Source organism: Battus philenor, unplaced genomic scaffold (genome assembly GCF_028537555.1).
Source record: "Battus philenor isolate CCGP_79_NKW_IND1 unplaced genomic scaffold, ilBatPhil1.0.hap1 SCAF_27, whole genome shotgun sequence".
Lineage (NCBI taxonomy): Eukaryota > Metazoa > Arthropoda > Insecta > Lepidoptera > Papilionidae > Battus > Battus philenor.
The window spans coordinates 3,066,476-3,078,442 of NW_027181690.1; the positions used below are offsets into that span (position 1 = coordinate 3,066,476).

At 36.2% G+C, this 11,967-nt stretch overlaps 1 protein-coding gene across 1 annotated transcript; it reads right to left on the reverse strand.

Annotated features, from left to right (window-relative positions):
* Window positions 1-1,823: 1,823 nt before the first annotated feature.
* On the reverse strand, window positions 1,824-11,747 carry LOC137925581 (uncharacterized). The gene is made up of 5 exons (XM_068769043.1): window positions 11,614-11,747; window positions 9,619-9,882; window positions 8,274-8,458; window positions 2,220-2,504; window positions 1,824-2,027 (listed from the first exon to the last, which is right to left on the reverse strand). Exons 1-5 carry the CDS (start codon window positions 11,689-11,691, stop codon window positions 1,928-1,930), a joined length of 912 nt encoding a protein of 303 aa, XP_068625144.1. The 5' UTR covers window positions 11,692-11,747; the 3' UTR covers window positions 1,824-1,927.
* Between the last annotated feature and the right edge of the window lie 220 nt (window positions 11,748-11,967).

Sequence of the window (11,967 nt, forward strand, 5' to 3'; positions counted from 1 at the left end):
GTGCTCCCAAAGAGGTCAATTATAGAAAAATTGGTGTATTTTACACAAAAACAAAAATAATTGTCAAAAGAAAAATGATACTTGTTTTAACAGCTCCTAATAGATATCGGACTGTTTGTATTTCGTGCGACAGAGATAACGCTTATGAAACCGAAATTAGCCGATTGTCTCTTTCCAAAGGTCGATGTGCAATATTTATCGCCGGGTACTATAAATTTAGTACAGAGAGATCAATATATAATTTGTACCAACAGACAGTATTGCCAGAGTTTATTGACCATAAGCATTTTTAAAAAAATTGATTTTTTCTGAATAATTACTTGAATTTTTGTTTTAATTTGGGATAAATTAATATTATGTTGGTTAAACATTGACTGAAACTTCTGTTAAATGAAAATTTTGTTTTTAACGCTTGAGCTGTCAAACGCATGAAGTTTAAGCAGGAACTTCAGATTTTTCAAATTCGCAGTTTAAATTGGCAGTATACTTTACGAAAATGTTCAAATTTTACGTAATTTTCTTTATTTGTTTGCATGTAGTTATAATGTAATATAAATAAAATTACTACGCAAATAAAATAGAATTTTCATAGTAACTTTCTATAAAGTATTAGGAATGGTATTAAAACAAAATAAAATTGGCAGTGGTACGATATAGGAATTCATTTATCTGTATAAATGTAAAAGCATAAGAAGGTTCTAATGATTGATAATAGATGGCGTTCGGGACGCTACAATTTCGGAGTAAGCCGATAGATGTCAATAGTCGTACTGTTTGTATTCGTCATTTTCAGATAATGGGGTAAGTGCTAGGCTACGACATAATATTAGGACTAGGACATAAATTATTACATTTCAAGAATTAATAGGCTCAGTTAGTCCTTTGTAGTTCAATTAATAGATTGCACCTGTCTTTGCTTTCGCAGTGAATTCGTCGCGGAGGAACGGGAAGATGTCGGTCGATCGGTCATTTTACTTATGTCTCGCCTGATATTAAGAAACGCAGTACAAGCTGGAAAGGATTTCAACCGTGCACGTATGTCGTCAATCCGTGCATCTTGTTTTAGGATAGAAGAAAGGAGATGGTGGAATTATTTGGTGTAATTCAGAAGCACTCTCTCCAGTCTATAAAATACACCTGACCGGACTTGTGTTACATACATACTTTAGAACAGTCCTAGTGTAAAATAATACCTTTTCCAGAATACTCAGCTTTTTGGCAGCTAACTTAGCTTTGGATTCAATAAACGATTCACAGTTGAGATCTGATGTTATAGATCAGATCATCTTGAGAATTTCGAGATGATCACAGTTAAAATAGCCTCCGTTTGGCGATGATTATGCTCGCCTGGGTCTTGCCATTATTAAACCTGACCAGATTAGACTTGATCTAATCGGAGACTGCCGGCAAGGAAAAGTTTACGCGGTCAACTAGGACTTTCATCTGACCCTGAATGTGCTCCTCAAACTTATGGATCAGATTTGTATCTTTATGTCGCCGCGCTGTCGTCTGTGTACCTAAGAATATTGGGCTTTTACAGATCCTTACGCAGCAGGAATTAGGTTGCAACCGACCCCTGTGGGACTCCGGCATTGATTGCTAATTTATTTGACGAACAGCCTTCACTAACTATTCCTATCAATCGATTTCTCAGAAGGTCTGATATCCATGCTAAGGAAGCTTGCTGGTCAGGCTATCTTGCTAGACCCCATCAAAAGCCTTCGCAATATTAGAAGAAATAATAAGTCCTTCTTCAGCTTAAGCTGATGACAAAGAATATATATCAGAGACAATAAAGAAATAAAAAAGTTATAATTGTCTATGGCATGTTTTTTACTATAGCAAGTTACAGTTTTGATCTATAAGTTATTTACTCTATGTACATAATTCTTATGCTAAAGTTTTTTGTCAATGTCGTGTGCTGCGTTCAGGAATATAGCGTGGTGATGATGTCGTGTGGCGTGAGATTCGCGGCGATGAGGGTCAGGAATAGTGGCTCCTTCGTATTCTGGTCGTTGGATCTCGATCTGCAACCAATGATGTCCTTTCAAATACATTCATGTATAATTATTTTCATACAAATGTATACGTGTTCTGATGAAGTTGGAAACCACCTTCCTTATTATTATAAGCCTATTGTGATCTATACTTTGTATAATAGTATATAGTGTAATCAGGAGAGTTGTTTTTTGTGAGCGGACTTTAAAGTTTTTGCTTACTTTTCTTTCAAAAGATTCACCAGCGGGCTCCATTTCTTCGGGAACTTGGTTTCATGGAACTTCCTCCATCGGTCCCCGGCGAGATCTAACACGGACGCATTGACGACCTTAAGGAAGCCACAGCTGTTAGTGTACGCGTCCACTAGCACCTGCTCGAAGAAGTTGGGAACGAAGTCACTGAGGCACTTGCTGACGCCGAAGAGCGTCGCGTTCACGTCTTGAGCATGCTGCCGGCTCTTGATCTCGACGATGGCGATGAGACTGGCTTGCATCGTCTCGTTGAAGCTACCGAAAAGGATGTTGGGTCAATATATATATAAAAGGTATAGGTATATAAAAGGACATCTTAAATATAAGAATATTACTCATGTGACGACCACAAGCCGGTAAACCAGGCAAGGGTAGGTATTCACAAGGTAGAACGATGAGGGAGTTCATGTCGTAGGTAATCGCTTTATGTGGGCTGCGCAAGATCGGCCTACAGGCATTGTTTATGCCTTACATTTGGTGTTTATCGGTTGATATAATGATAATGACTCATGATTGACCGGACCACCAAGCACAGCGCTGGACGTCCACTCACATGACGAACAGTTAATCCTATTGGAAATCTGAAGAAGAAGGCTAAGTCTAGTAGTGGAGGTTCCACTGTTGAAATATTGATAAGAATGACACGTGATTGTAATTTATATTTGTATATCATATTTAAATTCAGGAAAGGTACGAGAGACTGTTATTAAAGCGAAATCTGATTAAAACTTGTTGGTGTATTTTGGCCTATCAAAAGCAGACATCACCTAATGGTTTTTAAAGCAACATCAATCTAAAACTTGGTTAGGAACGGAGAGGAGTCTGGTCGGTGAAGATAAATGCCAATGCAAGGAAGCATGTTTAAGCCTGCTACACGGGTCGTCAGCCACAAGCACCATGCCGAGCCTCTCACCCTACAACGCGATGTATCCTTCACCTTCACGGTGGATACATGTAATGATAAGATGTCTTTGTTTTTAAACGAAATATACTGTGGTTTATCACGTTCCATATTGCCGGACACTAGATCATGATACTTTTATGTTCTCGTTTTTAATTTTTAATACTTTTATGTTAAAACATTCTTGCGCTGTCAAACTGAAATTCGAACGCCGTCAGTGATGTATCGGCTACCATTGCATTAGGGTGGAAATTGTAAATAATCTTTGTATATACGTAAATATACCGTCCCGTTTCTACCCTAGCTTTCATCTTCCTCGTCACCAAGAAAGAACAGATAAGTACTCGGTTGGTAGCTCAACTGGTTGGTCACAATGGTATATATAAAATAATAAGAGAACTACCACAATAAAAATGCTGGAGTACTATTGACGTTTATATCTAATTGCGCTATTTTTTAACCTTTATACGAGGGCCAAACTGAAAGTTTTTAGAACTGGCAACTTAAAAGCATTATATTAAAAAAATAAGTTTAAATTTTGAAAATAGAACTCTTTACCAATAATATTGAGTATACATTTCATTCATTTGTCATTTGTTTTACGATTTGGCGGCAAATTGAAAATTGTCTGTGCACGTCAGAATGAATTTAAGCCGAGAAAATTTTCGTGCAATGATTTTTTATGACCTTCGATGTCATATAAGTCAACAAGAAAGTTATGATAGACTTCGATTGGCTTTTCACGATGAAGCCCCATCTCGTGCCACAGTTTACAACTGGTTTAATGAATTCAAACGTGGTCGAACTAATCTCACCGATGATTTGCGTGAGGGACGGCCTTCTACAGCGACGACTGAAGACAATATCAGTGTTGTGCGGCGTACGATAGAGACTGACAAAAGAGTGACCTATCAGCAGATTCGGACAAGTCCAGGCATAGGTATGAGTCAAGTGCACAAAATCCTCCATGAACATTTAGCGGACAGGAAGCTTTGTGCCCGCTGGATACCGCATAATTTGACCGAGGCTCAAAAACTCCGCCGTGTTGATTGGTGCCGAGAAATGATCCAAAAATTTAACGGAGGTGACTTAAATGCTGTGTTCGACATACTAACGGGTGACGAAAGCTGGATTTACTGTTATGATCCGGAAACCAAAAGACAGTCTGCTCAGTGGGTGTTTCCTTCCGAAGAGTTGCCAACTAAAGTGAAGAGAGGTCGAAGTGTTGGAAAAAAGATGGTGGCCTCGTTCTTCGGAAAGACAGGTCATTACGCGACAGTTGTCTTAGAGGATCAGAAAACGGTTAATGCAGAGTGGTACACTAACAACTGTTTGCCACTTGTCTTGGAAAAAGTTCGAGAGAAACGACCTCGCAGCAGGATCCTCCTTCATCACGACAATGCCTCGTCGCACACCGCCAGGCAAACGATCGACTATTTGGCGACCTCAGACGTGGAATTACTGGGTCACCCGCCGTATAGCCCCGACCTCGCACCCTGCGATTTTTATTTATTCCCGAAAATAAAAGAAAAACTTCGAGGAAAACATTTTATGGACGCCGAAGAAGCAGTGGCTGCGTTTCAAAACGCCGTCGAAGAGACCCCTAAGGCCGAGTGGGAAAGGTGCTTTTCTCAATGGTTCCATCGAATGCAGCGATGTATTGATGTAAATGGACGCTATTTTGAAAAGTTATAATAAAACTAATAACTTGCTAGAATGCTTAGTTTTTGATTTTCTAAGAACTTTCAGTTTGACCCTCGTAGGTCGACTGTGACGTCCTAAATGTATCGTTTTTTCAGACGTATTCACTACCGGTACTAAAATAAAAGAACAATTTTTCTTTAGTGATATATTTACGGATTTTTTTAATGCCTTCTGCGTATTTCCTCTCTTTATTCTACCAATTTTAGGAATACATATCATTAAAATGAATAAATTTATTAGCGAGATATCAAAATGGATAATAGAATTTTCTAGAGAAACGTAAAATTTCAGGAAACAAGAGACAAGTGTATGCTGTTAGTAAAGCCGGATATTGTGTAAAGTTAGACAAGGACAGTTAGAAATGGCAGAACGAAACGCCAGTGATTCTCTTCCGGTCTTGGCGCCCGGGAAGGGAATGGAACGAATAGAAATGCGAACGAGATTTCTTTTGGCGCTAGTTCAAAAACACTATTAAGTTTATATACAAGATTTTACATTCTTACATCCTTAAAAAAATTGGGTCGTAAAATGGTTCAGTGTTTTTAATTTTTTTTTTTAATTTTGTTAAAATTTTACCAAAATAAATTGATTAATGAAATAAAAATGTAAAATTAAAGATAACTTACTGTTGTACACAGGTTAAATAAATATGCGTGGATGAATAGACTTGACTGTTGCCTATAAATAACATTGACAGATGATGACTTATGGAACAGACAGGAGACAATGACAATAACAAAAATGAGGATACTAGTATAGCTTTTGCACCGAATTTGTTTTTAAATAACACGTATCAAACACTTAACTAAAACCTATAGTGACGTATAATGAAAAATGTAGGAAGCTGAAGGAATAATTTTCTATACATTACATTGTCATTTCCAGTGGGTACACCCACAAGGCGGAAAGATTTCTTACTGATCTTATTGGAATTCAATGCTTATGTCCAGCTGTGAACATCTTAAGACTGTATTTATGATCATGAAATATACGTGTTCATAACTTAGTACATCCACATACTTAGTCTTTCCATAAATATTGTCTTAAACATTATTGTACGTAATATTTATTACTATTACAGTAGTTTAGTTTATTTCATCAATATAAAACTATTTATGATAAATAAAGCTGAAAGAAAAAAAGAAAATTGGCTTTAAACATTTAGACTAGTTGTCAATAACAGCATGCACAGTTACTATGGGAAAATTCTTAAATACGAATCATATAGATTGTTTTAGATATTTCAAATTATCATGGCGTTTAGAGCAAGCCTTAATCTCTAAAATTGGCCATAAATCATAGTCAAGTGTATTATAATCATGACTAGGTGTCGGTCAGTTTTCGGCTTTGATAAGTTTGGAAAGTTCGTTTCTAGCCAAGATTGGACGGATCGAGTGTTACGACTCGGTGCCAAAAATTACATAGGACCTTTTTTGGTTATTGAACATGCCGTTGCTAAGGGGCCTAACTACTTTCTGAAGAATCATATAGACTTGTGCGGATGTTTTGATAACATTTTCACAAAAATTCAAGCATCATTGAAATCGGATAATGCCAATGTTGTACTCTATATACTAATTGGGAAGCTTCTTTTGAGTTTTCAGTATAAATACGGTCATTTTGTTTGTAAAATATTGCTTAATTTAAAAAAATTCTCATACGCAGACAAAAGTTTTCCTTGTTCTTTGTTTACATGACGCTAAGTAGTAGTTTTGATTTTACCACCTTATTCTTATTTAAATTATCAGTTGAGAAATGATCAGTGCGCCTCTTATAGGCTGCAAGTTTTAAGTCAACTTTTAAACGCGACATGGTTCTTAGTGCTATCTTCATATCTCAAGATAAAATCTTTTGTTTTCGGAAAGAAATTCTTCGAATTCTTTCCTTACTGCCAGATCTTTCTCTATTAAAAACAGAGGAGGTTTTATTGTACCTGTTAATAGTCCGGTACACAAACATTTGACTAATAATACCAAGCGTTTAAAGGATTTTAAAAATAATATTTGACACTATACCTTGATTTGGTTTTCTTTTTTATCTACCCACTCCATTTTAATATCACAAAATATTTAACGATACATTGGCGCGAAAATAAGACAACACAATGAACAGTTATATAAATGTGACAGATTCCAAATTCGAAAGTCATATTTTGTTTATTTTTAATTATAACAGTATTTATGGCCACACTGATCATGTAAGTTGGATCGTATAGGAGCTTGATGATTTGTAACAAATTATAGTTCCATTTTTAGGAAGTAGTTAGCATAAAACTCTCATCTTTCTTTCTGACAGCTCGACACATATTTACAGTTTTAACAAATATTAATAATTATTACCACATATGAACATTGAAAAGATACGAAATTAAATGTAGGAACTAAAAGCAACTATGTAGGTATTCTCTCACATATTTACACAAAAATTAAGATATCAAACTATAAATTTATAGAAAGAAAATAATTGAGAAACAGGAGATATTATAGATGTCGTGTCGAATTATTAAGAAAGTAAAATTTCTTAAAGAAAACTGGAATAAAACTTAAACAGAGTTCCTAGACTTTTTTTACCCAAATCTTGCACAGTCCTTACGATGTTATTACGTGTGCGTTTGAAATCTCTTAGCCTTATGTTGAAGGACACAATTTTATTCTAGTTTCTGTCAAACTGTACTTCTGGCAATGAAGTAATCAATTGAACATTATAAAGTTCTTTAGCGCACTGTGTTTGATTTCGCTATTACATTATATGTACATAAATAGCTACCTATTATCTAATATATAAAATTCTCGTGTCACGGTGTTCGAACTTGAACTCCTCCGAAACGGCTTGACCGATTTTTACCAAATTTTACGTGCGTATTCAGTATGTCTGAGAATCGGCTACTATCTATTTTCCATACCCCTAAGTGATAAGGGTGGTCCACCCCTAAATTTTATTTTTAATTTTTTAGACAATTTTTTTGGTTTTTATTTTATTATGATACAGCATACAAAAATACATACAAACCTAAATTTTCACCCCTCTACGATCAAACCTTATCTTACATTTGTTAATTAAAAACTTTTTTGCAAAACAACGTTTGTGAGATCAGCTAGTGTACATATATATGTATAGCAGTGTGTCGCGCGGCAGGCGAAAATCGTGTGTCGATTGCTTTTTATTTCTCATAATTTTGCAACGACATTTGACGTGTTTTAATTTTTTTTTTTATTAAATTCATCAAAAAGGTTTTATTGCAAACTGTATAGACTGTGTGGCTACAGATCTTATGTGGATAAAAATAATACGCTGTTGGTAATGTTGTAGCAAAAACAACAATTACTATACAAGACAACATGTCTCACACTCATTTTATTTTTCATTTGGCAAAATAGACTTGTGATGTACTTCAATAACAGGTAAGTGGCTTTACTTACAGAACAGCCTGGTGCAGCAGGCAGTGAGCTGCAGCGACCTCGTCCGGCAGCTCGTTGTAGCAGCGGTCCACTACGTCGAAACTCCGCGAGTCTTGGAAGTTCTTGATCACATCGTGGAACTGGCTCCGTATTTGATCCAGCTTCTCCAGAGGATCCTTGAGGCAGTGCTCGATTATGTCAACCGTCTGTGAGGATGGATAGAATGTTGTTTTATTATCATAATTTAAGTTGAAGATCAACCACTGCTAGAGATAGGTTTCCTAAAAAGATCTTTAATAAGTTGGAAGCGTCGTGCACTGTCTTCCAAAGTCCTTGTGTTTGCTTTATGGAATTTAAAGCACCTCAAAGGTGGTAGAGTACAGGATGCGCTTATCATAAACCGTAGAGCAGTAATTAAGGTTATCCAGGAGTGAAGAGAAGATATTTTGATGTCCTTTGAACTATATGAGCCTCCAGATCTCTGTCCACGTTGTTATGCCTTCAATTGAAACTGTAGTGATATACGTAAAATATATGTTGGAGCTTCAGGAATATTTTTAAAACAATGTGATGAATGGTCCGGCGGTTCAAGTCCTTTTCTTGTTGCCTTGTATATATGCGATTGTTCAACACGTTCACATAGACATACATCAATTTATATATTTTAGAACGAGATTATATTACAGTAAGTCATAAAATTTACATAAATATAATTTATATTCTCCTAATTTGAATAACTGTCAGAAATATTAATAATAGAATAAGAAGTACACAACGGTAATAATTTCGTCATTACCATATTAACCTATAGATGCCTACTTCGAGGTATAGGCGTTCCCCAAAGAGCGCCATGATGATCGGCCTTACGTTGCCCGCATTCATATTTACCAGATTTACCCACGCTGTGACTGCTGGCTCGTAGTCGCTACTTAAGAATGTTTCGACTTAACAGGCATCGGTTGCAAGAGTAATATGCATCGCCGAGTGCCAGTTCAGACGAGCAATTCTTGACGACCTAGATCAGGGGTGAGCAAACTTTTTTGGTCGGAGGGCCGCAGTTTCAAAAACAGTGGGCCATGAAAAAAAAAAGTATATATTCAAAGTTCAAAACATGTTCTAAACGTAGTTTATGTTCGTAATCAACCGCTATCTTTAAAGCTTTGATTCCAGCATTTTTTTTTAAAAAATACAAAAATAAATTAAAATTTACTTGCCTCGAGGGTCGCATGCGGCCCGCAGGCTGCGGGTTGCTCATCCCTGACCCAGATTCTTGTACGGATTTTCGATTCGATCTCAAATAGCTAATCATATCGTTTTATTTATTGTGCGTGTTTATTGTAGACTTAAATGATTAAATAAAAAGCACCTCTTCGATAGGTATGACGTAGTTGGTGAAGTCGTGAAAATACTTGATTTTGTAGAACTTGACAATGGCGCTACGCAACTCGCGCGCCATCTCGTCGTTCATGATGTGCACCAGGTCCAGGAACGTGTCCATGACGACCAGGGATCTGTTTTTCAGAGCGTTGTAGCTGTCGCGCCCCTGGACGAACAGCTTCTTGGTGATGGTGTAAGCCTCGGAGACCAGGTGGTGTCGCTCGTCGATGTTACGGAAAACGTTGTTTGTACACTAAAATCGAATAGCATTTTATTTGAATATTTACATACTGTAGCCGTCACCTGACCCGCGTGTCCCGACCGATGTCATATGTCATCCTTACTTAGTCTCAGGAAAAAACTTATAGTAACTTAACCTGAAGAATTTTATTCAGGATACAAACAATTTAATACTTATTAACATATAAACAATATTTTGTAGCTGCCACACGTGATGCTTCATATATTATCGCCCATTTGCTGGCGAATCCCAAAAGACCACCACCACTTTACTTAAAAGAGCATAATTAATAATCATTGTTAACAGATGACGGAATTCGTAACATTTAAAGTACAACATAGAAGAATCTTTTATGATATTGTTCTCGCAGATGTATAAATAACCATTTAACTTTCTCGAAGACTAGTATAATTCACGGACCCTTCCGCTCCGTGAACTCATTTCTGACGAAGCTGTAAAAGCCTTAGGGCTAACAGTACAGTACATTCTGTAAGATAAGCATTTCTTAATAGTGTTTCATAAGGAGCTTTTCACTTTACACGACAATATTTTATTTTTACTTATATTTAAATTTCTTTGTTCCTAAATTACTTTTTATACAGGTTAAGATAGAAAAGTGACAGATTTTACGAGTTGTTAGCATCCAGCATGTTTGAAAGGTAGTTTTGAAGGCGATTTGTGATAGCCCGAAAAAGTAGACGTCCTTCCGTGGACCTGAGCGAACTAAAATCTTAAAGCAACCCCCGCTATGCTGATCGCTCCGCTTATGACTGAACGCTACCTAACAGTTGTGTCGTCTGACTTCATATGTTGACAAGACCACCAGCCGCAGCTACTTGTCGCCGAACAGGTAGAGAGGGAGAGTACGTAGATACTACTACTACTACTAATTTCTTCCTTCTCTCCCTCAATGGTTACGTGGTCCAGTATGGAGATAAAAATTGTATAGAGTACTTTTATTGGCAATGCTAAATTTTAAAGCTTATTATCGAAGCATTTAGTTCGATCAAGATGGCACTACATGTCTTATATCCAATGATTCTTTAGCAGTTGTAAACGAAATTTTTAATAGAACACTGATCAGATCTTATGCCATTGAATGTTTGTTCTCTAAGGCATTTTCAGAACTGCGTTTTCTTTAATAAACCGACAATCGATTGCCAGTGACAAAAACATATTTGTGAAGAAATATCCGCTTTTTTACGAGGGATATGCCAGCTGGTTTTTACGAATTTACGGCCAGTATTCTACAAGTGTCTACGTTAAGAGAGCACACATAAGTAATGTCATTTTTAATGAAAAAATTCCTTGTGTTAGAAATTTTCATAGTATACATTTTTTTTTCCTAAACTTTGTAGTTTTTAATTCTATGACTTTTAAATTCCGTTCAACTTAATATAATGACTTTATATTATGACGAGTTGACTGATTATAATAATTTAAGCGTTAATTGTAGTGATTGAAGTTTCATGTGTTCATTACTCGGCCGCCTCAATCCCAATCTGTTCCTTCACGTGCCTTTAAATGTCACGTATTTGGCAGGTTTTGAGTATCGCCCGGCTTTTATCCCTACGATAATGTTTTTCGAAGCGGTATTAATGTTAGCTTCAGAATTTCTCTCTTAAGTTTAATAACAGAATCCCATGGAGCGTACATTCAACCATTTCGAACGAAGTATACAGGATACTTATAGGAATGATAATAGTGTAATGCATAACAAAAAATTAAGAACATTTATCTTACCTCTTTCAAATACAGGAGTGTCAAAAAAATAATTATGACATCGCAAATTTTCATTAAATAATTCATTTCATTTTTCATTCATACATATTATAATTAAAAATAATAATTCGAAAGGGCAACGTCTTGTGATATTTGATACTAATGTACAAAATTAAAAAAAAAAAACTTGGACGTTTTGTGTGATCTGTGGCCTATTTTCCCGCCACTCGTGCGTGTTATAAACAATTGCGTGAGTAATGTTGATTTTATTGTTTTACGACGAAATGTAAGTTTTTATTGCATCTTCTTAATGCGTCCGGCGATACACGTGTTCTCCACACGTGATCCTAACACGTGTATTTAAGTGATTCAGGT